This window comes from Ranitomeya variabilis, chromosome 5, assembly GCF_051348905.1.
Source record: "Ranitomeya variabilis isolate aRanVar5 chromosome 5, aRanVar5.hap1, whole genome shotgun sequence".
NCBI lineage: Eukaryota > Metazoa > Chordata > Amphibia > Anura > Dendrobatidae > Ranitomeya > Ranitomeya variabilis.
In genome coordinates this window covers 64,804,042-64,831,758 of record NC_135236.1, presented here as the reverse complement: position 1 = coordinate 64,831,758, position 27,717 = coordinate 64,804,042, and the positions used below count along the sequence as shown (strand labels likewise).

At 43.6% G+C, this 27,717-nt stretch overlaps 1 protein-coding gene across 3 annotated transcripts in view; it reads right to left on the bottom strand.

Moving 5' to 3' along the window:
• The window catches only part of DOCK5 (dedicator of cytokinesis 5), a 115,519-nt gene that overhangs the window by 33,525 nt on the left and 54,277 nt on the right, over positions 1-27,717 (bottom strand). For 2 of the 3 annotated variants that reach the window (XM_077262105.1, XM_077262106.1), the window contains 13 exons: positions 25,591-25,720; positions 23,738-23,810; positions 23,523-23,665; positions 22,570-22,695; positions 22,366-22,490; positions 22,188-22,286; positions 9,091-9,163; positions 8,166-8,269; positions 7,164-7,332; positions 6,993-7,090; positions 5,878-5,967; positions 2,465-2,565; positions 1,729-1,863 (listed from right to left, as the gene is read on the bottom strand). In XM_077262105.1, the coding sequence (XP_077118220.1) occupies positions 1,729-1,863; positions 2,465-2,565; positions 5,878-5,967; positions 6,993-7,090; positions 7,164-7,332; positions 8,166-8,269; positions 9,091-9,163; positions 22,188-22,286; positions 22,366-22,490; positions 22,570-22,695; positions 23,523-23,665; positions 23,738-23,810; positions 25,591-25,720 (1,466 nt within the window). Of the gene's footprint in view, positions 1-1,728; positions 1,864-2,464; positions 2,566-5,877; positions 5,968-6,992; positions 7,091-7,163; positions 7,333-8,165; positions 8,270-9,090; positions 9,164-22,187; positions 22,287-22,365; positions 22,491-22,569; positions 22,696-23,522; positions 23,666-23,737; positions 23,811-25,590; positions 25,743-27,717 lie in introns of all 3 variants that reach the window. The other variant, XM_077262107.1, reaches the window with a different exon arrangement.

The window sequence follows — 27,717 nt, the reverse complement described above, 5'->3', positions numbered from 1 at the left end:
AGGAGGAGCAATGAACAAAATCGGTAGCAACAACTTCCTGTAGAGACAGAGACTTACCCCCGATTCCTGCAAAGACAAAAACCAACCTCACTTCCTGTAGAGGGACAAAGACCCATCCCCACTTCCTGTAGAGGGACAAAGACCCATCCCCACTTCCTGTAGAGGGACAAAGACCCATCCCCACTTCCTGTAGAGGGACAAAGACCCATCCCCACTTCCTGTAGAGGGACAAAGACCCATCACCACTTCCTGTAGAGGGACAAAGACCCATCACCACTTCCTGTAGAGGGACAAAGACCCATCCTCACTTCCTGTAGAGGGACAAAGACCCATCCCCACTTCCTGTAGAGGGACAAAGACCCACCCTCACTTCCTGTAGAGGGACAAAGACCCATCCCCACTTCCTGTAGAGGGACAAAGACCCATCCTCACTTCCTGTAGAGGGACAAAGACCCATCCTCACTTCCTTTACAGGGAAAAAAAAATTCAAACCCACTTCCTGTAAATACAAGAAAGACAAAGACCAACTTCCTGTACAGAGACAAAAACCAGTCCCCACTTTCTACGGAGAATCAAAGATCCATCCCCACATCCTGAAGAAACAAAGACCAGCCACAACTTCCTGTAGAAACAAAAACCCACCCCAACCTCCTGTAGAAATGAAGACCCACCCCCACTTCCTGTAGAGACAAAGACCCACCCCCAACTTCCTGTAGAGACAAAGACCTGCCCCAACTTCCTGTAGAGACAAAGACCTGCCCCAACTTCCTGTAGAGACAAAGACCTGCCCCAACTTCCTGTAGAGACCCACCTCCGCTTCCTCTGGAGAGACAAAGACCCACCTCCTGCAGAGGAACAAAAACCAGCTTCCACTTCCTATAATCTATCACAGCATCTATGGCAGCGGACTGCAACTTAGAAACTGGACCGAGTACCAGAACTTTGGATGGATTTATCAGACTAAAAACTTCATTTTAGGCAAGTAAAATAGTATGCAATTCTGTTATTGTATTGGCCACCAGATGACCTTAAGTATACATTATTGCGCAAACTGACTCCTGTGATTCTACATTAATAAGTTCCACATGAACAAAAGTAATTGGAAAAAGCCCTTCAATATTTTCAGCAGCTATGCCTCCGTCTTAGTCCACGGTCACATCTTCTAAAATATTGTCCAACTGCTCTAAGACATCTAAATACAGCTTCTCCAAAGACTCTGCTTGGCATATCTTTCCTTCTAGTCATCATCTTCAGACCTTATATAGGGTTATCTAGTCACACTATATTGATGACCTATCAATATCAGATTGGTTGGGGGCCAAGACCCGGTCCTCCCATCAACTAGCAGTTACAAGCTCCTGGGTACTGCAGAGCAGCTCCTATAAAATAATAACTGCTTAATCCATGGGGGTGCCAGTGGTCGGTACACTTACGATCTAATGACCTGTCCCTTTAAATGTTCCCTTTATCTTTCAATACACCTTTATTGCGAACAGTGCACCATTTTCTTATACAGAGTGCAAAATCCCCAGCAGAATCCGATTCGCTATAAATTATGAAGTTCTGTCTACCTGCAGTCACCACTAGAGGTAGCTCAGGAACTAACTGCGTACAGTTATACGCTCAAGTATGCAATGAGCTCCCCCTATTGGTGGTAGAAGATCATTACAGGTTCAACATCAAGCAACCACATGTCACACAATAATAGGAAATAAGGAAGACACTGACCTTAGGTACAAAACTCGAGACTGGACAATGAAGCGAAACAAGTACTTTATGGCTTTTAGGGATGAGAAGAGCATCTCCCTATGACCTGAATCGTCAGCGCTACTCACGTACCAGGTCAACACCTTGATCAGCTTCCTATAGAAATGTTGAAATAAAAGCACAAGTCACCTAAACATGGACATGGCATAAAATGATAGCATGTGTATAAACAAGAGTCTGGCTGACAGATTTACACTTTCACCATATATAATGCCCTCTTCCTTCTGTAGATTATACAAATATTAGCTCTGCACTGCCTACCACCTAATGACTGTGTTAAACATAACTGTAGAGAGAGCAGAGGGGGGAAAGCATTCAAGCTACTATGGAGGGCAGATCACTCAGGCTGTAGATAGGGAGGAAAGCACATGAGCTGTATTACGGGGAAATCACTCCAGGAATGCAGCTGTGCTGATACATGAGATCTACTGAACGCAGCAGCATCCTGGATACACACAAAACTCCCATACAGCGTGTATTAGTGGAGGTCACACCAACAGATAAAAAGTGTGAAACCTGGATCAGGCGGCAAACTGCATATCAGAGGGTGTGAAAAATTAATGAAGAAATGCAAATTGCAGACTGAAACTCGCTGCAACTTTTTACTGCAAAGTTACTACTAATTTCTTTGCCGTGTCATAGAAGTTCATTGAGGTTTCTAATATCAGTGTGTGTGTGATCCTGGTCCCTTACTTACTCATAAGCCAAAGTAGTGCTGAAATGCTTAGTGATATAAGTCTCCAGGACCGGATTAAAGTGCTGAAACTTAATATCTGCGATCAGTGAAATAATAAAAACCTGAAAGAACAAGACAAAATAAACATGTTAGAGGCAAAAAAACATGGAGGAAGTGATACAAAACAAAACAAGCATGTGAGAGGGAAAAAGAATGGAGGAAGTGATACAAAACAAGCATGTGAGAGGGAAAAATAACATGGAGGAAGTGATACATGACAAAATAAGCATGTGAGGGAAAAATAACATGGAGGAGGTGATACAAGACAAAATAAGCATGTGAGGGAAAAATAACATGGAGGAGGTGATATAAGACAAAATAAGCATGTGAGAGGGAAAAATAACATGGAGGAAGTGATACAAGACAAAATAAGCATGTGAGAAAAAATAACATGGAGGAGGTGATTACAAGACAAAATAAGCATGTGAGAGGGAAAAATAACATGGAGGAAGTGATATAAGACAAAAGAAGCATGTGAGGGAAAAATAACATGGAGGAAGTGATACAAGACAAAATAAGCATGTGAGAGGGAAAAATAACATGGAGGAAGTGATACAAGACAAAATAAGCATGTGAGAGGGAAAAATAACATGGAGGAAGTGATACAAGACAAAATAAGCATGTGAGAGGGAAAAATAACATGGAGGAAGTGATACAAGACAAAATAAGCATGTGAGAGGGAAAAATAACATGGAGGAAGTGATACAAGACAAAATAAGCATGTGAGAGGGAAAAATAACATGGAGGAAGTGATACAAGACAAAATAAGCATGTGAGAGGGAAAAATAACATGGAGGAAGTGATACAAGACAAAATAAGCATGTGAGAAAAAAATAACATGGAGGAAGTGATACAAGACAAAATAAGCATGTGAGGGAAAAATAACATGGAGGAAGTGATACAAGACAAAAGAAGCATGTGAGGGAAAAATAACATGGAGGAGGTGATACAAGACAAAATAAGCATGTGAGAGGGAAAAATAACATGGAGGAAGTGATACAAGACAAAATAAGCATGTGAGAAAAAATAACATGGAGGAAGTGATACATGACAAAATAAGCATGTGAGGGAAAAATAACATGGAGGAAGTGATACAAGACAAAATAAGCATGTGAGAGGGAAAAATAACATGGAGGAAGTGATACAAGACAAAAGAAGCATGTGAGGGAAAAATAACATGGAGGAAGTGATACAAGACAAAAGAAGCATGTGAGAGGGAAAAATAACATGGAGGAAGTGATACAAGACAAAATAAGCATGTGAGGGAAAAATAACATGGAGGAGGTGATACAAGACAAAAGAAGCATGTGAGGGAAAAATAACATGGAGGAGGTGATACAAGACAAAAGAAGCATGTGAGGGAAAAATAACATGGAGGAGGTGATACAAGACAAAAGAAGCATGTGAGGGAAAAATAACATGGAGGAAGTGATACAAGACAAAATGAGCACGTGAGAGGCAATAAAAACATGGAGGAAGTGATACAAGACAAAAGAAGCATGTGAGGAAAAAAAACATGGAGGAAGTGATATAAGACAAAAGAAGCATGTGAGGGAAAAATAACATGGAGGAGGTGATACAAGACAAAATAAGCACGTGAGAGGGAAAAATAACATGGAGGAGGTGATATAAGACAAAAGAAGCATGTGAGGGAAAAATAACATGGAGGAAGTGATACAAGACAAAAGAAGCATGTGAGAGGGAAAAATAACATGGAGGAAGTGATACAAGACAAAATAAGCATGTGAGAGGCAATAAAAACATGGAGGAAGTGATACAAGACAAAATAAGCACGTGAGAGGCAATAAAAACATGGAGGAAGTGATACAAGACAAAATAAGCATGTGAGGGAAAAATAACATGGAGGAAGTGATACAAGACAAAATAAGCATGTAAGGGAAAAATAACATGGAGGAAGTGATACAAGACAAAATAAGCATGTGAGAGGAAAAATAACATGGAGGAAGTGATACAAGACAAAATGAGCACGTGAGAGGGAAAAATAACATGGAGGAAGTGATATAAGACAAAAGAATCAAGTGAGAGGCAATAAAAACATGGAGGAAGTGATACAAGACAAAAGAAGCATGTGAGAGGAAAAATAACATGGAGGAAGTGATACAAGACAAAATAAGCACGTGAGGCAATAAAAACATGGAGGAAGTGATACAAGACAAAATAAGCATGTGAGAGGCAATAAAAACATGGAGGAAGTGATACAAGACAAAATGAGCATGTGAGGAAAAAATAACATGGAGGAGGTGATACAAGACAAAATAAGCATGTGAGAGGAAAAATAACATGGAGGAAGTGATACAAGACAAAATGAGCATGTGAGAGGAAAAATAACATGGAGGAAGTGATACAAGACAAAATAAGCATGTGAGAGGAAAAATAACATGGAGGAAGTGATACAAGACAAAATAAGCATGTGAGGAAAAATAACATGGAGGAAGTGATACAAGACAAAATAAGCATGTGAGAGGCAATAAAAACATGGAGGAAGTGATACAAGACAAAATAAGCATGTGAGGGAAAAATAACATGGAGGAAGTGATACAAGACAAAATAAGCACGTGAGAGGAAAAATAACATGGAGGAAGTGATACAAGACAAAATAAGCACGTGAGAGGCAATAAAAACATGGAGGAAGTGATACAAGACAAAATAAGCATGTGAGGGAAAAATAACATGGAGGAGGTGATACAAGACAAAATGAGCACGTGAGAGGGAAAAATAACATGGAAGAAGTGATACAAGACAAAATAAGCATGTGAGGGAAAAATAACATGGAAGAAGTGATACAAGACAAAATAAGCATGTGAGGGAAAAATAACATGGAGGAAGTGATACATGACAAAATAAGCATGTGAGGGAAAAATAACATGGAGGAAGTGATATAAGACAAAAGAATCATGTGAGAGGCAATAAAAACATGGAGGAAGTGATACAAGACAAAATAAGCATGTGAGAGGAAAAATAACATGGAGGAAGTGATACAAGACAAAATAAGCATGTGAGGGAAAAATAACATGGAGGAAGTGATATAAGACAAAAGAATCATATGAGAGGCAATAAAAACATGGAGGAAGTGATACAAGACAAAATAAGCATGTGAGAGGAAAAATAACATGGAGGAAGTGATACAAGACAAAATAAGCATGTGAGGAAAAAAACATGGAGGAAGTGATACAAGACAAAATAGGAATGTGAGAGGGAAAAAACCAACAACAAAAAACAAGAAAGGACGCAACAGAATTAGAGGGAGCCTATTCTGGCAGCAGAAATCATATGAAAGATTCCCTTTAAAGAATGGGAACAGGAAAGACAAAGGGAATAAATCATGGGAAGAACTGGGAAGCATCGAATCTCACCAGGGCATCGAACACCAGCACGTCACAGCTTTCCTTGTCTTGCGCCTCCATCATGATGTTGAACAGAGCGTCCAGTGTGTCCTGCAGGAACTGAAGTGACCGGAGAGAGGTCAGACGCCGGACGGGTCCAAATACAAGACAAGTGACACATTCAAGACTTATCTGATCAGATCTCCATCAAGGCCAAGCACAACTCCTTCTAGATAGATGCTTGGATCAGAAATTTTTAATTTTCCTCTTAAAAACCAGACAGTTTTAGCCTTTTAGCTATTAGTTTAGGACTCTCAGAATTCTGGAGGTCAGACATTTTTAGGTTGTAGGACAACATACAAGTAGGAGGCCTTGTGTTTTTAGGTGGCTAGTGGTCCTTTCTTGTCTGGGTACATATACAAGTATGTTTTTGGCCCACCCTAAAAATGGAAAGCAGATTTTTTTTTTTTACGTTTCATTTTAGTTTATTTTATTCTATTCACCTTAAATAATGTCATTTGTTTATAGGACTGGTTATTACAGTTTAGGTGCTATCCATAATTAATATATTTTTGTGGTTTATTATTGATTATTATAGGTGATAACATTTATTTTAGAGTAAAATATTACTTTTACATTTTTATTTTTTTTATTATTTTACATTTTCAAGTCCCACATTTTTAGCAATCATTAGCATAGTAATTTTTATTTTCATTATTTTTAGCAATCATTTGCACAGTACATTTTTTTTATTTTCATTATTTTTTTTTTTATATATATATTGTCACGTCCCATATTATTTTTAGCAATCATTTGAACGGTAAAGATACTTTCATAATAACATAAATAAATATATGAATTACTTATGTAAGGGTTTATTCCTGCCTGCCCTGAAGCCGTCATCCTGAAGAGACCGCCCTCGGTTCCTTATATTGGCTCTAGGTGGTCTACCAACAAGGCCTTGGATTCCCTATTTGCGTTCCCCTCGTGTCACAATCTGCTATTTTGGCACACAAGTGGTTGAACAATGGAGATCAGAGTTATCTCTGATCTTCATCAATACCACAGGACCACTGATCTGCGTTATGTCCGCACTCCTGCTCTAGATGGTTCTGCCCGATGCCTGCCATCTTCTTAGCACTAACCTTCATGATTTCACTTCCATCCACTTCCATGAGATTGCGGAGTGCTTGATATATCGGCCTGGGATTAGAGCGCCAGTTTAGGAGACCAAGTAAGTCGACTGGTGAAAAAAAAAAAAAATAAGTGAGAGTCAGGTCAGCCATGTTTCTCCTTCTATGATCCCACACCCTCACCGTTCTGCGTCAGCTTGGTGGAACAGATCAAGGTGCTAATTTGGAAGCTGTCCTTAGTGGGCGTCAGGTTGGGTGCATGTCCTTTTGGAGAACGGACTTCCTCCTCCTCTGCCTTAGTAGCCGGGAGCGATAAATACATCTTGGCATCATACAATTTCTTGCTATCGCCCTATTGACAGAGTCAAGAAATTTTGCATTAAATCCACAAAATAAGTAACAAAAACCATGGAAAACATGGAAATAAATTCCTCATACTCAAGTATTAAAAATGTGGAAAATGATATTACGAGGGCGGACTAGATGAAGCCATCTGCCCTTTACAACAGTATGTAAGGTGAGTCTGTCAGCACAAAATGACTGTTCAAACCAAGCTCAGGCACTTGGTGCACCCGTGGTGTGACCAAACAGTTCCAACCGATTCGTTTTCCATCTATCTCTACCCTTCTGTGATACAGCTGTTTTACACAGCAGACACTGGCTGGTAACTACAGTGATTGGAGGGAGCTCTGATCGTAGCAGTTTAACCCCCTTGAATGCCTTGGTCTCAATGGCATCTAAGGGGTTAGATGACAGGAGAAGGGGAGACCTCAGTCCACTGGTTCCCCGCAACGCAGGCTCAGAGATCAAATGGGTTGTTTAATGGCAGTGACCCAATTTGGACCTTTGTTGTGGGCCACCACCTTGATTACTATGTATGATCCCAATTTATAGGGCTGTTCCTAAAAAGTCATGTGGACGAGATGTGATTTTATACTCTTCTGAGCACTTACGTGGCCACAAGAAGAAAAATACTGCTTCAGAAAAATAAGAAAATTACTACTAGGGACAAATTACTGGTGAGCATGGGTGGTCCCATCAAGGACATTAACGCGTAAGTCTTCTCCTGCAGATTTCACCCGGACTAGGAGCGATCTGTTCCCTCAAGTTCTAGGAAGGAAATCGCACTTCTGGTTTCACCCCCGTGGTATACTCTTTGAGTGAATCTGTCATCACTTTTCTTACCTTATATATGATTAGGTCGTGAACGCCGTCCCTCAGCGTCGTCCCATCTTGGTTCATCAGCCGGACAAATGCCACTCCGAACACTTTCTCTGACTTGTCCCGGGCTGGTAAAAAACAAAGAAATCAAAACATGGTTTATATCACATAGACATCAGACAGGTTTAGGATGATCTGGAAGTTTTTCACACAGTGCCTTGAAAAATTATTCATAACCTGTGAACCTTTCCCCATTTTCTCACCCACAAACAAATGTATTTTATTGGAATTTTATGTGATGTACCAACACTAAGTAAAAAGTATTTGTGAAGTGTAAAGGAAATGATAGATGATGTTCTAATTATTTTAAAAATATAAATCTGAAAATTGTGAGGTGAATTTTGTATTCAGCCCCCCGGAGTCAATACATTGAAGGACCACCTTTGGCTGTAATACTGCTGGAAGTCTTTTAGGGATGTCTGTACCAGTTTTGCACATCTAGAGGTGACATTTTTGGCCATTCTTCCTTGCACACTCGCTCAGTGAGATTGGATGGAGGCATCTGTGAACAGCAATTTTCAAGTCTTTCCACAGATTCTCAATAGGATTTAGATCGAGACTTTGACTTGGCCGTTCACACACACATGAATCTAGACCATCCATTGGAGCTCTGGCGGTATGTTTAGGGTCGTTGTCCTGCTGCAAGGTGATTCTACAGCCTAGTCTAAAGTCTTTTGCAGCTTCTAACAGGTTTTCCTCCAGGATTGACCTGTATTTATCTCCTTCCATCTTACCATCAATAGCTTCCCCGCCACTGCTGAAGAAAAGCTTCTCCTCAGCATGATGCTGCCACCACCAAGTGTGATGGTGATTAATGTTTAATCAAGACCAGATACTATATCAGCACGACTTTGGCCACGGATACAGAAAATGGACTAGTAAGACTCACATTCCTGAGAGGAGCGGTGCCGGAAGTTGAATCGTAGATGGCAGTGACTGACTTCTTCGATGGGTATAGAGACCTGGAGACAGAATAGAAGAACAATGAGTAAAAGGTAGAGCCAAGATAAAAATCTAACTTTAAAAGGTTCTGATGCATGTAGACAACCCCCCTAAGGACATCATAGAGGTGGTCAACCCTGCAGGAAACCTCTCTCTAAGAGCCAACAAGACCCCTGTTATGGCAGGCTTGAGCTTTCTATATATTAGATGATATTTATTCCTAAATCTTCCCCCATCTTGTGTGATTGATATAATTGAACAGTGGGAAAAAAACAGCAGCAACTCGGTCAAGAAGTGGAGACCCGGTAACTATACAGAGATGGGGTCACCGAGTGCTGAGGAGCAGAGGGCAGAAAAGTCACCAACGCTCTGCTGACTCCATAACTGCAGAGTCCAGACCTCCTGTGGTATTAGCATCAGCACAAACAATGCGCCCTCATCGGGAGCTTCATGGACGAGTGTTGTGATCCTAGTGGCAAGGATCGCAAGTCTGACTAGCTAAGTAACTAAACAGAAGACTAGCTCTGGGGAAGTGGTAACTGAATTGACCGCAACCTGATCCTATCCGCACACAACTATAGGTAGCCGTGGAATGTTACCTGAAAATCCTAGACGTCTCTTCACGGCCTGAGAAACTGACTATTCCTAAAGGGAAAGAAAGTCCTCACTTGCCTCAGTGAAATGACCCCAAAGATATAGAATAGCCCCCCACAAATATTAACGGTGAGTTAAGGGGAAAGCACAAACGCAGAGATGAAATAGATTTAGCAAATGAGGCCCGCTAACACTAGATAGCAGAAAATAGGAAGGGAACTGTGCGGTCAATTAAAAACCCTATTCAAAATATCCACGCAGAGATTGCTCGAGCCCCCGCACCAACTAACGGTGCGGGGGAAGCAACTCCGTACCCCAGAGCTTACCAGCAGCAAGAAATCACATATTAGCAAGCTGGACAAAACTCATCATACACAGAAATCATATTGCAGACTGATGAGCAAAAAATAATCAAACAGAACTTAGCTTCTCCTGAAGAGACTGAAAACGAAGATAATCAGGAGTAATCAGAATAGCACTGAATACATCGACAGCCGGCAACAAGTGGAAGTGAAGCAGAGCTAAATAGGAACCTCCCTAGTGAATAACGAGGCAGCTGATCCAGCCACAGACCCGCAGGATAACAAACAAAGCCACCAGGGTGAGCCCAAAAACAAAAGTCACACAATACCACCTGTGACCACAAGAGGGAGCCTGAAAACAGAGTTCACAACAGTACCCCCCCCTTGAGGAGGGGTCACCGAACCCTCATCAAAACCCCCAGGGCGATCAGGGTGAGCCACATGGAAGGCACGAACCAAATCGGCCGCATGAACATCAGAGGCGACAACCCAGGAATTATCCTCCTGACCATAGCCCTTCCACTTAAACAAATACTGAAGCCTCCGTCTAGAAATACGAGAATCCAAGATCTTCTCCACCACGTATTCCAATTCTCCCTCAACCAGCACAGGGGCAGGAGGCTCAACCGAAGGAACCACAGGCACCACATACCTCCGCAACAACGACCGATGGAACACATTATGAATAGCAAACGATGCTGGGAGGTCCAAACGAAATGACACAGGGTTGAGGACTTCCAAAATCTTATAAGGACCGATAAACCGAGGCTTAAACTTAGGAGAGGAGACCTTCATAGGAACAAAGCGAAAAGACAACCACACCAAGTCCCCAACGCGAAGTCGGGGACCCACACAGCGACGGCGGTTGGCAAAGCGCTGAGCCTTCTCTTGTGACAGCTTCAAATTGTCCACCATATGATTCCAAATCTGATGCAACCTATCCACCACAACATCCACTCCAGGACAGTCAGAAGGCTCCACCTGACCCGAGGAAAAACGAGGATGAAACCCCGAATTACAAAAAAAAGGCGAAACCAAAGTAGCAGAACTAGCCCGATTATTAAGGGCAAACTCGGCCAGTGGCAAAAAAGTCACCCAGTCGTCCTGATCAGCAGAAACAAAACATCTTAAATAGGTTTCCAAGGTCTGATTAGTTCGCTCGGTTTGGCCATTCGTCTGAGGATGGAAGGCCGACGAAAAAGACAAATCAATGCCCATCTTAGCACAAAAGGTCCGCCAAAATCTAGACACAAACTGGGATCCTCTGTCGGAAACAAAATTTTCAGGGATCCCGTGCAAACGAACCACATTTTGAAAAAACAGCGGAACCAACTCGGAGGAGGAAGGCAACTTAGGCAAGGGCACCAAATGGACCATCTTAGAAAAACGATCACACACCACCCAGATGACAGACATACTCTGAGAGACAGGGAGATCAGAAATAAAATCCATGGAAATGTGCGTCCAAGGCCTCTTCGGGACAGGCAAAGGTAACAGCAAACCACTGGCACGAGAACAGCAAGGCTTAGCCCGAGCACAAATTCCACAAGACTGCACAAAGGAACGCACATCCCGCGACAAGGAAGGCCACCAAAAGGACCTGGCCACCAAATCTCTGGTACCAAATATTCCAGGATGGCCCGCCAACACCGAAGAATGAACCTCGGAAATAACTCTGCTGGTCCATCTATCCGGGACAAACAGTCTCTCCGGTGGACAACGGTCAGGTCTATCCGCCTGATACTCCTGCAGCACTCGTCGCAAATCTGGGGAGATGGCAGACAAAATCACCCCTTCTCTGAGGATACCAGCCGGCTCTGAATCTCCAGGAGAGTCAGGCACAAAACTCCTAGAAAGAGCATCAGCCATCACATTCTTCGAACCAGGCAGGTACGAGACCACGAAATCAAAACGAGAGAAAAACAACGACCAACGAGCCTGTCTAGGATTCAGCCGCTTGGCCGACTCGAGATAAATCAGATTCTTGTGATCAGTCAAGACCACCACACGATGCTTAGCTCCCTCGAGCCAATGTCGCCACTCCTCAAATGCCCACTTCATAGCCAACAACTCCCGATTACCGACATCATAATTCCGCTCGGCAGGCGAAAACTTTCTTGAAAAGAAAGCACAAGGCTTCATCACAGAGCCATCAGAGCTTCTCTGCGACAAAACAGCCCCCGCTCCAATCTCAGAAGCATCAACCTCGACCTGGAAAGGAAGAGAGACATCTGGCTGACATAAGACCGGAGCCGAAGAAAACCGGCGCTTCAGCTCCCGAAAGGCCTCCACAGCCGCAGGAGACCAATTAGTAACATCAGAACCCTGCTTGGTCAAATCCGTCAAAGGCTTAACAACACCAGAAAAATTAGCGATGAAGCGACGGTAAAAATTAGCAAAACCCAAGAACTTCTGAAGACTCTTAACAGATGTAGGCTGAGTCCAGTCATGAATAGCCTGAACCTTGACTGGGTCCATCTCAATAGTAGAAGGAGAAAAAATGAAACCCAAAAAAGAAACCTTCTGGACTCCAAAAAGACATTTTGAGCCCTTCACAAATAAAGCATTGGCACGCAGGACCTGAAACACCATCCTGACCTGCTTAACATGGGACTCCCAATCATCAGAAAAAACCAGAATATCATCCAGATACACAATCATAAATTTATCCAGATATTCGCGGAAGATGTCGTGCATAAAGGACTGAAAGACAGAAGGAGCGTTAGAAAGTCCAAAAGGCATCACCAAGTACTCAAAATGGCCTTCGGGCGTATTAAATGCTGTTTTCCATTCATCCCCCTGCTTAATACGCACAGGGTTATACGCACCACGAAGATCTATCTTGGTGAACCAACTAGACCCCCTAATGCGAGCAAACAGATCAGATAACAATGGCAAAGGATACTGAAATTTGACCGTGATTTTATTTAGAAGGCGATAATCAATACAAGGTCTCAGGGAACCATCCTTCTTAGCCACAAAAAAGAACCCCGCACCAAGAGGGGAGGAGGAGGGGCGAATAAGTCCTTTCTCCAAAGACTCCTTTATATAACTCCGCATAGCAGCATGCTCCGGCACTGACAAATTGAAAAGTCGTCCCTTAGGAAACTTACTACCAGGAATCAAATTTATAGCACAATTACAAACCCTATGAGGAGGTAGAGAACTGAGTTTGGGCTCAACAAATACATCCTGGTAGTCCGACAAAAACGCAGGGACTTCAGAAGGAGTGGATGAAGCAATTGACACCACAGGAGCGTCGCCATGAATTCCCTGACAACCTCAACTTGACACAGACATTGCTTTCCAATCCAGGACTGGATTATGAGTCTGCAACCATGGCAGACCCAACACGACAACATCATGCAAATTATGCAGTACAAGAAAGCGAATCACCTCCTGATGAACAGCAGTCATGCACATGGTCACTTGTGTCCAGTACTGAGGTCTATTCGTAGCCAATGGTGTAGCATCAATTCCCCTTAGTGGAATAGGGAATTTTAAAGGCTCCAAAACAAAACCACAGCGCCTGGCAAATGACAAATCCATAAGACTCAGGGCAGCACCTGAATCTACAAAAGCCATAACCGGGTAAGATGACAGGGAACAAATCAGGGTAACAGAAAAAATGAACTTAGGCTGTAAAGTACCGATGGTGACAGATTTATCAATCTTTTTTGTGCGCTTAGAGCATGCTGAGATAACATGAGCTGAGTCACCACAGTAAAAGCACAACCCATTTTGCCGTCTATAATTTTGCCGTTCACTTCTGGTCAGAATTCTATCACATTGCATAGACTCAGGTGTCTGTTCAGAAGACACCGCCAAATGGTGCGCAGGTTTGCGCTCCCGCAAATGCCGATCAATCTGAATGGCCAGAGTCATTGACTCATTCAGACCTGCAGGCGTAGGGAACCCCACCATGACATTCTTAATGGCTTCAGAAAGACCTTTTCTGAAATTTGCAGCCAGGGCACACTCATTCCATTGAGTAAGCACCGACCATTTCCGAAATTTCTGGCAGTACACCTCTGCTTCATCTTGCCCCTGAGAGAGGGCCAACAACGCTTTTTCAGCCTGGTTCTTAAGATTAGGTTCCTCATAGAGCAATCCAAGGGCCAGAAAAAACGCATCCACACTGAGCAATGCAGGATCCCCTGGCGCCAATGCGAAGGCCTAATCTTGAGGGTCGCCACGCAAGAAAGAAATAATAATCTTAACTTGCTGAACGGAATCACCAGAGGAAGGAGGTTTCAAAGAAAGAAACAATTTGCAATTGTTCTTAAAATTCAGGAACCTAGATCTATCTCCAGAAAACAACTCCGGAATAGGTATTCTAGGCTCTGACATAGGACTGTGAACAACAAAATCCTGAATACTTTGTACCCTTGCAGCAAGATGATCTACACTGGAGGCCAAACTCTGGATATCCATATCAACAGCTGAACTCAGAGCCACACCAAGATTAAGAGGAGGAGAGAAGCTAGACACACAGCAGCTAGACACAGGCAGCAAAAAAAAATAAAAAATTCTCAAGGCTTCTCTTCTCCTGCTTCTGCCATGCAATTAACACTTTACAGGCCGGCTGTACTGTTATGATCCTAGTGGCAAGGATCGCAAGTCTGACTAGCTAAGTAACTAAACAGACGACTAGCTCTGGGGAAGTGGTAACTGGATTGACCGCAACCTGATCCTATCCGCACACAACTACAGGTCCTTCTCAAAAAATTAGCATATAGTGTTAAATTTCATTATTTACCATAATGTAATGATTACAATTAAACTTTCATATATTATAGATTCATTATCCACCAACTGAAATTTGTCAGGTCTTTTATTGTTTTAATACTGATGATTTTGGCCTACAACTCCTGAAAACCCAAAAAACCTGTCTCAATAAATTAGCATATTTCACCCGTCCAATCAAATAAAAGTGTTTTTTAATAACAAACAAAAAAACCATCAAATAATAATGTTCAGTTATGCACTCAATACTTGGTCGGGAATCCTTTGGCAGAAATGACTGCTTCAATGCGGCGTGGCATGGAGGCAATCAGCCTGTGACACTGCTGAGATGTTATGGAGGCCCAGGATGCTTCAATAGCGGCCTTAAGCTCATCCAGAGTGTTGGGTCTTGCGTCTCTCAACTTTCTCTTCACAATATCCCACAGATTCTCTATGGGGTTCAGGTCAGGAGAGTTGGCAGGCCAATTGAGCACAGTAATACCATGGTCAGTAAACCATTTACCAGTGGTTTTGGCACTGTGAGCAGGTGCCAGGTCGTGCTGAAAAATGAAATCTTCATCTCCATAAAGCATTTCAGCCGATGGAAGCATGAAGTGCTCCAAAATCTCCTGATAGCTAGCTGCATTGACCCTGCCCTTGATGAAACACAGTGGACCAACACCAGCAGCTGACATGGCACCCCACACCATCACTGACTGTGGGTACTTGACACTGGACTTCAGGCATTTTGGCATTTCCTTCTCCCCAGTCTTCCTCCAGACTCTGGCACCTTGATTTCCGAATGACATGCAAAATTTGCTTTCATCAGAAAAAAGTACTTGGGACCACTTAGCAACAGTCCAGTGCTGCTTCTCTGTAGCCCAGGTCAGGCGCTTCTGCCGCTGTCTATGGTTCAAAAGTGGCTTTACCTGGGGAATGCGGCACCTGTAGCCCATTTCCTGCACACGCCTGTGCACGGTGGCTCTGGATGTTTCCACACCAGACTCAGTCCACTGCTTCCTCAGGTTCCCCAAGGTCTGGAATCGGTCCTTCTCCACAATCTTCCTCAGGGTCCGGTCACCTCTTCTCGTTGTACAGCGTTTTCTGCCACATTGTTTCCTTCCAACAGACTTACCATTGAGGTGCCTTGATACAGCACTCTGGGAACACCCTATTTGTTGAGAAATTTCTTTCTGGGTCTTACCCTCTTGCTTGAGGGTGTCAATGATGGCCTTCTTGACATCTGTCAGGTCGCTAGTCTTAGGGTACCGTCACACATTGAAATTTCCATCGCTACGACGTTACGATTCGTGACGTTCTAGCGATATCGTTACGATATCGCTGTGTCTGACACGCTACTGCGATCAGACACCCTGCTGAGAATCGTACGTCGTAGCAGATCGTTTGGAACTTTCTTTCGTCGCTTGATCACCCGCTGACATCGCTGGATCGTTGTGTGTGACAGCGATCCAGCGATGTCTTCGCTTGTAACCAGGGTAAACATCGGGTAACTAAGCGCAGGGCCGCGCTTAGTAACCCGATGTTTACCCTGGTTACAAGCGTAAACGTAAAAAAACAAACCGTACATACTCACCCGTCGGTGTCCTTCAGGTCCCTTGCCGTCTGCTTCCTGCTCTGAGTGCCGGCCGGAAAGTGAGAGCAGAGCGCAGCGGTGCTGCGCTCTGCGCCTCTCACTGTACGGCTGCACTCAGAGCAGGAAGCAGACGGCAAGGGACCTGAAGGACACCGACGGGTGAGTATGTACTGTTTGTTTTTTTACATTTACGCTGGTAACCAGGGTTAACATCGGGTTACTAAGCGCGGCCCTGCGCTTAGTTACCCGATGTTTACCCTGGTTACCCGGGGACTTCGGCATCGCTCCAGCGCCGTGATTGCAACGTGTGACCGCAGTCTACGACGCTGGAGCGATGATTATACGACGCTGCGACGTCACGAATCGTGCCGTCGCAGCGATGAAAATTTCAATGTGTGACGGTACCCTTACCCATGATGGGGGTTTTGAGTAATGAACCAGGCAGGGAGTTTTTAAAAGCCTCAGGTATCTTTTGCATGTGTTTAGAGTTAATTAGTTGATTCAGAAGATTAGGGTAATAGGTCGTTTAGAGAACCTTTTCTTGATATGCTAATTTATTGAGACAGGTTTTTTGGGTTTTCAGGAGTTGTATGCCAAAATCATCAGTATTAAAACAATAAAAGACCTGACAAATTTCAGCTGGTGGATAATGAATCTATAATATATGAAAGTTTAATTGTAATCATTACATTATGGTAAATAATGACATTTAACACTATATGCTAATTTTTTGAGAAGGACCTGTATAGGTAGCCGTGGAACGTTACCTGAAAATCCTAGACGTCTCTTCACGGCCTGAGAAACTGACTATTCCTAGAGGGAAAGAAAGTCCTCACTTGCCTCAGTGAAATGACCCCAAAGATATAGAATAGCCCCCCACAAATATTAACGGTGAGTTAAGGGGAAAGCACAAACGCAGAGATGAAATAGATTTAGCAAATGAGGCCCGCTAACACTAGATAGCAGAAAATAGGAAGGGAACTGTGCGGTCAATTAAAAACCCTATTCAAAATATCCACGCAGAGATTGCTCGAGCACCCGCACCAACTAACGGTGCGGGGGAAGCAACTCTGTACCCCAGAGCTTACCAGCAGCAAGAAATCACATATTAGCAAGCTGGACAAAACTCATCATACACAGAAATCATATTGCAGACTGATGAGCAAAAAATAATCAAACAGAACTTAGCTTCTCCTGAAGAGACTGAAAACGAAGATAATCAGGAGTAATCAGAATAGCACTGAATACATCGACAGCCGGCAACAAGTGGAAGTGAAGCAGAGCTAAATAGGAACCTCCCTAGTGAATAACGAGGCAGCTGATCCAGCCACAGACCCGCAGGATAACAAACAAAGCCACCAGGGGGAGCCCAAAAACAAAAGTCACACAATACCACCTGTGACCACAAGAGGGAGCCTGAAAACAGAGTTCACAACAGACGAGCAGCTGCATTCAGCCTTACATCACTAAGCACAATTCAGAGCGTCAGATAGAGTGGTGTAAAGCCACCCCCACTGTACTCTGAAGGAAAAGTGTTCTGAACAGTGACAGATCACACTTCTCAATCTGGCATCTGATGGACAAGTCTGGGTTTGGTGACTGCATTGTGCCAGCTGGAGGTGAGATAAGGTTATGGGGGTGTTTAGTTCAAGAGAAGGCCTTGCCCCTTAGCTCCAGTGAAGTGAACTCTTAACTCTTCACGATATCAAGACATGGTGGAGGATTGCAGCTTCCAAATTTTTTGAAACATTTTGAAGAAGGCCCTTTTCTGTTCCCCATGATGGAGCCCAGTGCACAAGGTCCATACAGACCTGGAGGGGGAGTGTGATGGAAGAACATGACCGCCCGCACAGAACCCGGACCTCAACTTATCCAACACCTTTGGGATGAACTAGACAGGAGATTGTCTGACCTCACAAATGCTCCTCTGGATGAGGGGGCAAAAATCGCAACAGAGTCCTACAAAACCTTATAGAAAACCTTCTCAGAAGAGCGGGAATGGCTATAGTTGCAAAGGGGGGAACCGATTCCATATAATTCCCCATGGATTTATAATAGAAGGTTATAAAAGCTCCTGTAGGTGTAATGTGGAGGGGGCACGTACTCGTATTCATTTATAGTAAATCAATAAATATAGAGAACAGCAGATAAAATGGACATAAATCAATACATAAAAATGTGTAAATGAAGGAAAAATAATAAAATATTTAGAATTGAGAGTCGTTAGCGGAAATGGAAAAATAATAAAGCATTGAAAAACAACAAAAAATTAATAATCTGTCTACCCCCAAAAATGTGCAATATTAGGCATTTTTGGTGTTACCAACAATACTCCCCTCTCGACAATAATTCTGTTGTACCCTAAAGTCATGTTCTGTGGCTTTACTATAGAATTTTTGCACTTCTGCCATTATCCTCCTTGCACAGGGGCTGCTGAGTGTTTGTTCTTTGTGCACAATTCACACATGTGAGACACGTACGTCAAATGCAAAGAAGTGAAATAAAAAAAAAAATCAGGGTGGGTCTTTAAGGGGTTAAATCTTTGTTTTTGTATTATAAACACTGAGTAAAGGGTATAGGAGAGATGACTGGAGGGGAACAGACGCCCCATGACGTCCTTGATTCTACAGTTTTGTTGTATGGCAGCTGTCTGGGAGGAGAAGCCCCCGCTGGAACAGCAGCTGCTGACATAACCAGGGCCCCTCCTATAAATGAGGCAGCGGGGCATGCGGAAAACACATACAGAAATGTCATTGTGAAGACCAGACACTGCTGCAGTCACTGTACGGAAGGACCTTCTGCTCCTCCGCCCAGAGATGGCGTGTTCGGGGGCCAGCTGTGCAGAGTATCAGGACTGTTATCACTTTTTTTTTTGGGGGGGGGGGGGGTGTTGTCGTCATTTTCTGGGACCCGTAACATTTTTATTTTTTGGCCGATGGAACTTAATTTTTGTGGGGTGACATAACATTTTTATTAGTACCATTTTGGAGTAGATGTGACTTTTTGATCGCTTGTTACAGCCTTTTTTTATGTAATTGTGGAGACCAAAAAACCTAGTAGTTTTTTGGTGTTTTTCTGCATATAGCAAAAATTTTGGTCTCCTTCGAAGCCCAGGTAAATGCAAGGAGCTCCGTAATGACAAACATGGAGGTCATCAGGCGATATGACAACCTATTGGCTGCCTATGATCACGTCACAGGCACGCCGATGGGCGGAGAGAATGGCGTGCACCCATGCTGCTGGCAGAGACTGACGACGGCATTTAACAGGTTAACAATTGCAGGCAGAGCAGTCCTCCATCTGTGATTGTTAGCGGCAGGTCCTGGCTGTAATACACAGCCATCATCTGCTGGGTACTTGTATGACAGATGTTGTGAAGGGGTTAATAACCACCAGGGAACGAGCCGCACAGGAGGGTCCCCAACAGCTTCTTCCCGCCCGCTACACTGGAATGACAGGACTCCAGCTGATTGGTTAGCGTCATACAGGGAGAAGTCGTCCACGCCTCCAGTGAAAACTATCTGATAACTCACACCTGGACTTAACTAAAGTTAACTCATTACGTGCCAAAAATTTCTAATATCTACGCAACTGAGAAGCGAAATTAAAAAAATAAAATACAAAAAAAACATTTTATTCCCCTCTGCAACCACTTTTACATGGTCTGTCCAGTTTAACATGAAACATTTGGTAAATGGTCCTCCTTTAAGTAGGAAATCGATATCACAATATTTTAGACTTGAACACTCGATCTATTGATCTCATAGATAATGCTCTGCATTTAGTATGCAGTGGAGAACATTAATGACCCTGTAAGAGTTATAGAATTATATCGATACGCAGCCCCCGATACGGCCTATTAGACTTTGATGACCTATAGCAGACCCACTACTGTTAGGGTACTGTCACACAGTGAAATTTCCATCGCTGCGACGGCACGATTCGTGACGTCGCAGCGTCGTATGAATATCGCTCCAGCGTCGTAGACTGCGGTCACACTTTGCAATCACGGCGCTGGAGCGATGCCGAAGTCCCCGGGTAACCAGGGTAAACATCGGGTTACTAAGCGCAGGGCCGCGCTTAGTAACCCGATGTTTACCCTGGTTACCAGCGTTAACGTAAAAAAAACAAACAGTACATACTTACATTCCGGTGTCTGTCCCCGGTGTTCTGCTTCTCTCCACTGTGTAAGCGCCATAGCCTGAAAGCACAGCGGTGACGTCACCGCGTCACCGCTGTGCTCGCTTTCTGGCCGGCAGGCGCTCACAGTGCAGAGAAGCTGAGACGCCGGAGGACTGACACCGGAATGTAAGTATGTACTGTTTGTTTTTTTTACGTTTACGCTTGTAACCAGGGTAAACATCAGGTTACTAAGCGCGGCCCTGCGCTTAGTTACCCGATGTTTACCCTGGTTACAAGCGAACACATCGCTGGATCGCTGTCACACACAACGATCCAGCGATGACAGCGGGTGATCAAGCGACGAAAGAAAGTTCCAAACGATGTGCTACGACGTACGATTCTCAGCAGGGTCTCTGATTGCTGCTGCGTGTCAGACACTGCGATATCGTAACGATATCGCTAGAACGTCACGAATCGTACCGTCGTAGCGATGGAAATTTCACTGTGTGACGATGCCATAGATACCATCAGCTTCTGGAGATCACTCTGCAGGGAGCCAATGGAGTGACAGATGGAGCAATCTTCCTTTGTCACATTCTTTACATGTCACTGTGGAATGTTTAGACTAAAGGTACCTTCACACTGAACAACTTAACAACGATAGCGATCCGTGACGTTGCAGCGTCCTGGATAGCGATATCGTTGTGTTTGACACGCAGCAGCGATCAGGATCCCGCTGTGATATTGTTGGTCGGAGCTAGAAGTCCAGAACTTTATTTGGTCGTCAGATCGGCGTGTATCGTTGTGTTTGACAGCAAAAGCAACGATGCCTGCAATGTTTTACAATGGTAACCAGGGTAAATATTGGGTTACTAAGCGCAGGGCCGCGCTTAGTAACTCAATATTTACCCTGGTTACCATTGTAAAAGTAAAAAAAAAACAGTACATACTCACCTTCTGATGTCTGTCACGTCCCCCGGCGTCCGCGCTGCTGCTCAGAGCTTCCTGCACTGAATGTGTCAGCGCCGGCCGTAAAGCAAAGCACAGCGGTGACGTCACCGCTCTGCTTTAGGGCCGGCGCTTACACAGTGCAGGGAAGCGGACGCCGGGGGACGCGACACACACCGGAATGTAAGTATGTAGTGTTTTTTTTTTTTTACATTTACACTGGTAACCAGGGTAAACATCAGGTTACTAAGCGCAGCCCTGCCCGGGGACTTTGGCATCGTTGGTCGCTGGAGAGCTGTCTGTGTGACAGCTCTCCAGCGACCACACAACGACGAAACAGCGACGCTGCAGCGATCGGCATCGTTGTCTATATCGCTGCAGCGTCGCTTAATGTGACGGTACCTTTAGTAAATGAGCTCTGCCGACCTTGAAAGCTCTTAAGCCCTTCTACTACATCTCGTAGTAGCGTCAGGATCATAATCCCATGGTGAATAACACAACCACTGCCTTTTGTGACACGTCCATTCGGAAAAGTTAGTGAGCTGAAGGGATATGGCTAAACCACTTGTGCTAAGAATAAACATGTCTTCAGTTGCCTAATCCATGGTCTCAGTGTCCGAAAAAAAAGTGTTCAATGTGCTATGAAAATTAGCTGTTTAGTGGAGCACCTTGCCTTGGGCAGTCAAGAGATCTCAGAAAAGATGCTCCAGCATGGTGTAAGTAAGAAAGAGAAGTCAGGAGAGCCGATAGATGACTAACCTTGACCGTTTCGTACCAACTTGGCTGCTTGACCTGATAGTAAACCACAGATTTATACTCCGGTAGTCCATCCTGTCCAGCTCCAGGAATGATGGCTTTCTAAAAAAGAATGTAGAGCCTTTAGAGTCCCCTCTTGGCACCAGCACAAAATGCTCAATGTGCACAGCCCAGACCGTACCTCCAGTAAATTACCATCCTGGTCATGGACAGATACCGTCACCTCCACATTTTTCTGAGTTTTCTTTTTGCCCTTGTCAAACTCCCCCTGGATCAGAGTGATATAAATGTCGTTGCGAACATCTCCTAAAAAAAGATCAGAATGGAGAACTGTGTCATGGACCAGTATAAATGATAAAGTATGGGCGAATGCACCAATATGTACCGGGCAGGATGATCTCTGGGAAACCCATCTTCCGGGCGACCGCAGTAGATCTGTCCACCAGATGAGAATATTCTTTCTGTACTTGATTCAAGTCTCCGGGAAGAAGCTTCAGAGAAATCCAGAGTCCTACGACCAAGGAAACAGGGACGGAAAGGTCTACTGAGAAGGACACAGCATATCTACGTAGGTTGCCCCAAGAATCCTGAAAGCCCTTATGTCTAGAACAATATGGAGGAGCGTTTGGAAGAAGATTCACTGGTTTTGACTTGTGATGGTCCTTACTCATGGCCTAAGCCGCCCACCATTTAGAAAGAGTATGGCGGCATCTGGCTATTCCCCGAAGGATCGGGCATATTGAACTCTGACATGCTTCATCCTTAAATCTGAAGGGAGATAAGCTGGGTACGTGTATACTGGTGGATGAGTGGGTAACAGCTGTTGGATAGGTAGGTGGACATTTCAGAAAACGTGGACAATTTGAAACAAATATGTACATTTTGGAAATTTATTTCCTGGATATTGTTGCTGCTTTTCATCTCTTTATAAATTCCCATCTCCGAGATCCTATCCCAAAATGTAGTAGGTGTAATAATAATAATATTAGCAAATACATTCAATTAGAAATGTAGTATAGTTCTTCTGATTTGCTATGTCGCTTACCCCATGTGCAGGGCATTGCAGTAGCTTAGGTATCCATGGTTACGACCACTAACAAATAACTGTCACTATATCAGTGGTCATAGCTAAACTTCTGTAATGCCCTGCACATGGGGTAAGCGACATAGTGAATCAGAAGAACTACACTACATTTCTAATTGGAGGTACTTGCGAATATTATTATCATTACACGTACTATATATTGGGATAGGATCTTGCAGATGGGAATACCCTTTAAAGGAACGGGTTTTACTGCATTTTCATTGGTTCACGCCGGCCTGTATGAGAGTCCATACCCTGCCCCTTGTGGCTGACTTCCTTGGCTGCGATCACCTTGTTGTAGATGGTGGTCAGTGGTTCATTCTCGGCCAATGCCCTGGAGCTGCTCAGAGGAGACATGATGAGCGGCCGCTGACTGATATAATTCTCCTTGGCCATTCTGATGAGAAACACAAGTACATGTAGCGGCCTTTAGAAAGAAGCTTTGCGTTTCAATAGGCAGGTAACTTACGGGTGATAAGGGACAAAATGTTGTTTCTCCTCGTCATCTACTTTTCCATGAATCACATCAGAGATATCCATTACTGGCAAATAAAAGGAGGCAGATGGTTAATTTGGTCCTCCAGTTCTCATAAAAGACTAGGGTTCCCAACATCCAATGGGTGAGTAGAGAACCATTGAGCATGTGCAACCATTCACAGCCTGTAGGAGTGGTGGTCGCACATGCTCAGTACTGTTCCATTTTCCCTACATATGAAAATAAGAAACTGTGTAATATATCTTATCAGAGAAATCTGATTATTTCTCCTCCTGGACTGATCTCTCACTTTCTAGTTCATGGTCAGAATCTGTATTCAGCGAAGGCAGATTAACCCATTGTTGAGATAGGAGATGACAGTTGGTGCTTATAAGGTTCTATGGAGAGGGGAGGAGCTAGAGGCCGACACTAACATTCTACTGAAAGGTCAGCTATAGTTCTCCATAGAATGAGATAGGAGATGACAGTTGGTGCTTGCAAGGTTCTATGGAGAGGGGAGGAGCTAGAGGCCGACTCAGACATTCTACTGCAAGGCCAGCTGCAGTTATTATTATTATTTATTTATTTATATAGCACCATTAATTCCATGGTGCTGTACATGAGAAAGGGGTTACATACAGGGTTATAGATATCGTTTACAGTAAACAGGTTTACAGTGACACACTGGTACAGAGGGGAGAGGACCCTGTCCTTGCGGACTTACAGTTCTCCATAGAATGAGATAGGAGATGACAGTTGGTGACTATAAGGTTCTATGGAGAGGGGAGGAGCTAGAGACCGACACCGACATTCTACTGCAAGGCCACCTACAGTTCTCCATAGAACTTCATAAGCACCAACTGTCATCTCCGATTTCACTCATGGGAAAATCTGTATTCACTGCGGACAGATTTAACCTATGAATTGGGATCAGTCCTGGAGGAGAAAGAAGCAGATTTCTCTGATAGGATGTATTACAAAGTCACTTATTTTCATATATACTATTGACTTATGAAATAAAGATGAAAATGTATGTTTGGCTAAAAAGGTTTTTTTTCTTTTTTTTTTTTTTTGTATTTAGAGGTCATTAAAATATTTGCACCATATTTCTTCTAAAACCTTTGTGTTGTGCTTAAATCAACACAGAGGAGCTCAAAAAAAAAGAAAAGGAAGATAGCTATAAACGCTCCGGTCACCAGCAGATTCTCAGTGAACTCATTTTGCAACCAGCAATAGACAGTGGAACAAAGAGGCTGTAGAAACGAAGCGGTTCCAAATTTACACTGAAACCCAAATGCAAAACTGATTTTTAGCCCAAAATACAGGCATTTAAAGGGTTATTCCCAGCCTCATAGATGGATATTTTTTCGATAATGATTGTAAACACAAGCACTTTTGCAATTTACTGCTTGTTAAAATTTGCAGCCGTTCTTGAGATATTAACACTTTTGAGCTGGTTGCCTAGGAGACCGTCCACCACTGCTGTTTAGCTTGTGAGCAGTGCACTAAAACTGGCCGGGATTAAAAGGTAACCGCACGCTCCAGCGATCCGGGACAGCTTCAAAAACAGTGGTTAAAAGCTCAAAAAGGGAAATGAGCTTGTAAGCACTGTGCATGTTCTGCTGCCTAGCAGCGGTGGTCGGTCTCCATGGTGATGAGTTGCAAACAAAAGAAAAATGTTAATATCTCAAGATCGGCACAAAATTTTAAAAAGCAGTAAATTGAAAAATTGCTTGTATCTACATGTATTATCTGACAATAACCAATTCTGGAAGATGAGATTAACCCCTTTAAAGTAAAAAAAAAAAAAAAAAGTTGCCCCGAAGGACATGTATCAGGAAGTTTACCTGCAACACCAAAGGGCCGTCTCAAGCCAAATGTATGTTTCTTCCCATCCTTCATTTCCATGTGTCCGACCCGTACGATCTGACACACGAGACTGATCCGAGGACGGATTAAATCCAGACTGCTGAGGTCCTGAAGAGGAGAGAGGTCAAAACTAGAATGAAAAACAAAACGGATCTGGTTCAAGATCAACAGAGAAAGCAGAAAAGGGAAGAAACTAGCAGACAACATGGACGACTTTGATAACGAAGGGCAATAACAATTCAGGGGGAAAGGACAGGGAAGGAATATCGTAGAATTCATGTTTGATGGAAAGTAGAAGTCGGAGAGACTGAGCTTTACCCTGTCTGTTCAAACTAGGAAAACTACAGCTGGTTTACCCAATAAAGTCAAGATAGAGAGACCCCGGATTACCCCCAGAAGATGGTCAGGGTGTAACATGGTAGAGGATTCAACCCCAACCTGCCACATACACATGCCTGTAGGGTTTAGCCGAGTGTACGTGTTCTCAAAAGGGAAAGAGGAGTAAATCACTGTCAGAAACCTGCTTGATAATAGTAATGATTGGACATACTGAATTTCAGCATGCCCAATCCCCTTCCCTACTACCCCGGCATCTGCCCAAAGAATCCAATATAACAGCAACAAAAAGCCGGCGTCTCCGATAAAATCTTCGCAGCTTTATTACATTTTTATTAAAATCTGGTCTCAAACAGGACAGTGTTCTGATGTTGACGCGTTTCCACTTGAACAGTCTTAATCGTAGAGTCGAAACGCGTCAACATCAGAACACTGTCCTGTTTGTGACCTAATTTTAAGGAAAATGTAATAAAGCTGCCAAGATTTTATAGGAGACGCTGGCTTTTTTGGTTGTTATGTTGGATTTATTTGCCCGGGTCGAGGGGCTTGTCGGATCTCCGAAACCTAAGCCATGGTGGATGCCTACATCGGTAAGCTCATCTAGAGATCTGCCCAAAGAAACTTGGCGAAACGTCTAATACCCATGAGATGGTCAGCCGGTCCCTATGAATTCCAGGACCGAAGAACCTCACCCTAGTGTGTACGGCCACCTTTAGGATGGACAGTAAGAAAGTTCACTCTTGATAGAGGTGATCAGGAGAACATGGAAGACAAAGGGATCAAACTAGTGGAGAAAAAAAAAGAACGAATACCACTTGAAGGCTAAAATAATAAACGTGAGGCAGTGAGGTGGATCATATGCGACGGTTGATATGTATCCCCCAGGATGCGGACGCAGTCCTATTAAAACCTGCTGGGGTGCCAAGGCAAAATAAAAGTAAGTGTGGGACTGGTCAAGCTTTTGGGCCAAAGCAATGTTTAGGAAAACCCATTAAGGGCTTTTATTTTTGGAGCAAACTACAGGATGGTAGTGGGGCGGTTCGCTCTCTCCAGCCGAGTCTTACAAGTGGCCCATGGCTACAGATTCCATTTAAAAACCCTGCAGGGTGAGTCAGTTTTGGTTTGCAAAATGCAGAGCAGATGGCTCTGCAACATCCGGCTTGTGTGAAGTAACACGGAGCCAAGTGAAGCAAAAAAACCTGGTACCCCTCAGCGTCACACGGCGGTGCAGTCGCCCACAGGAACAGGTCTTGGATACGGGCTGTTTTGACGCCCTGGCTGCGATCTGGAGGATACCGTTGTTTTCCATTTATAAGTTTCTTTTGGACACTAAAGACACTTTGCTTTGAAGTTTCCTGTGTTCCCTGCCTATCTGTCACACTGCACCAACCCCGCTGCACTACATAAATTACATATAAATATGTTAATGTCCAATTTTAATAGTGACCACTATGATCAATTAGGAGAGTATTGGGCATGTTCGCTTTTCAATATGCCCAGTACTTTTATTACCCCCTATGGGGATGTGTCTGCCAGCAGCTTATCACTCTCCTCTCATGGAAAGGAGGTTAAAAAAAAAAAATCACAAATGATGAAATCCTCAGTAATTGCAAGAATCACTTAGATCTCGACCATGGATGATCAGGACAGATCTGGTCACTAATGAGGGCCACCATTAATGATGGCCGCACCGATCTCTCTTCCATCTGGGGATCCCCTCTTTGGAAACCGGTTGGGGTCATCATTGCAAACGATATTCAGAAAGGAGA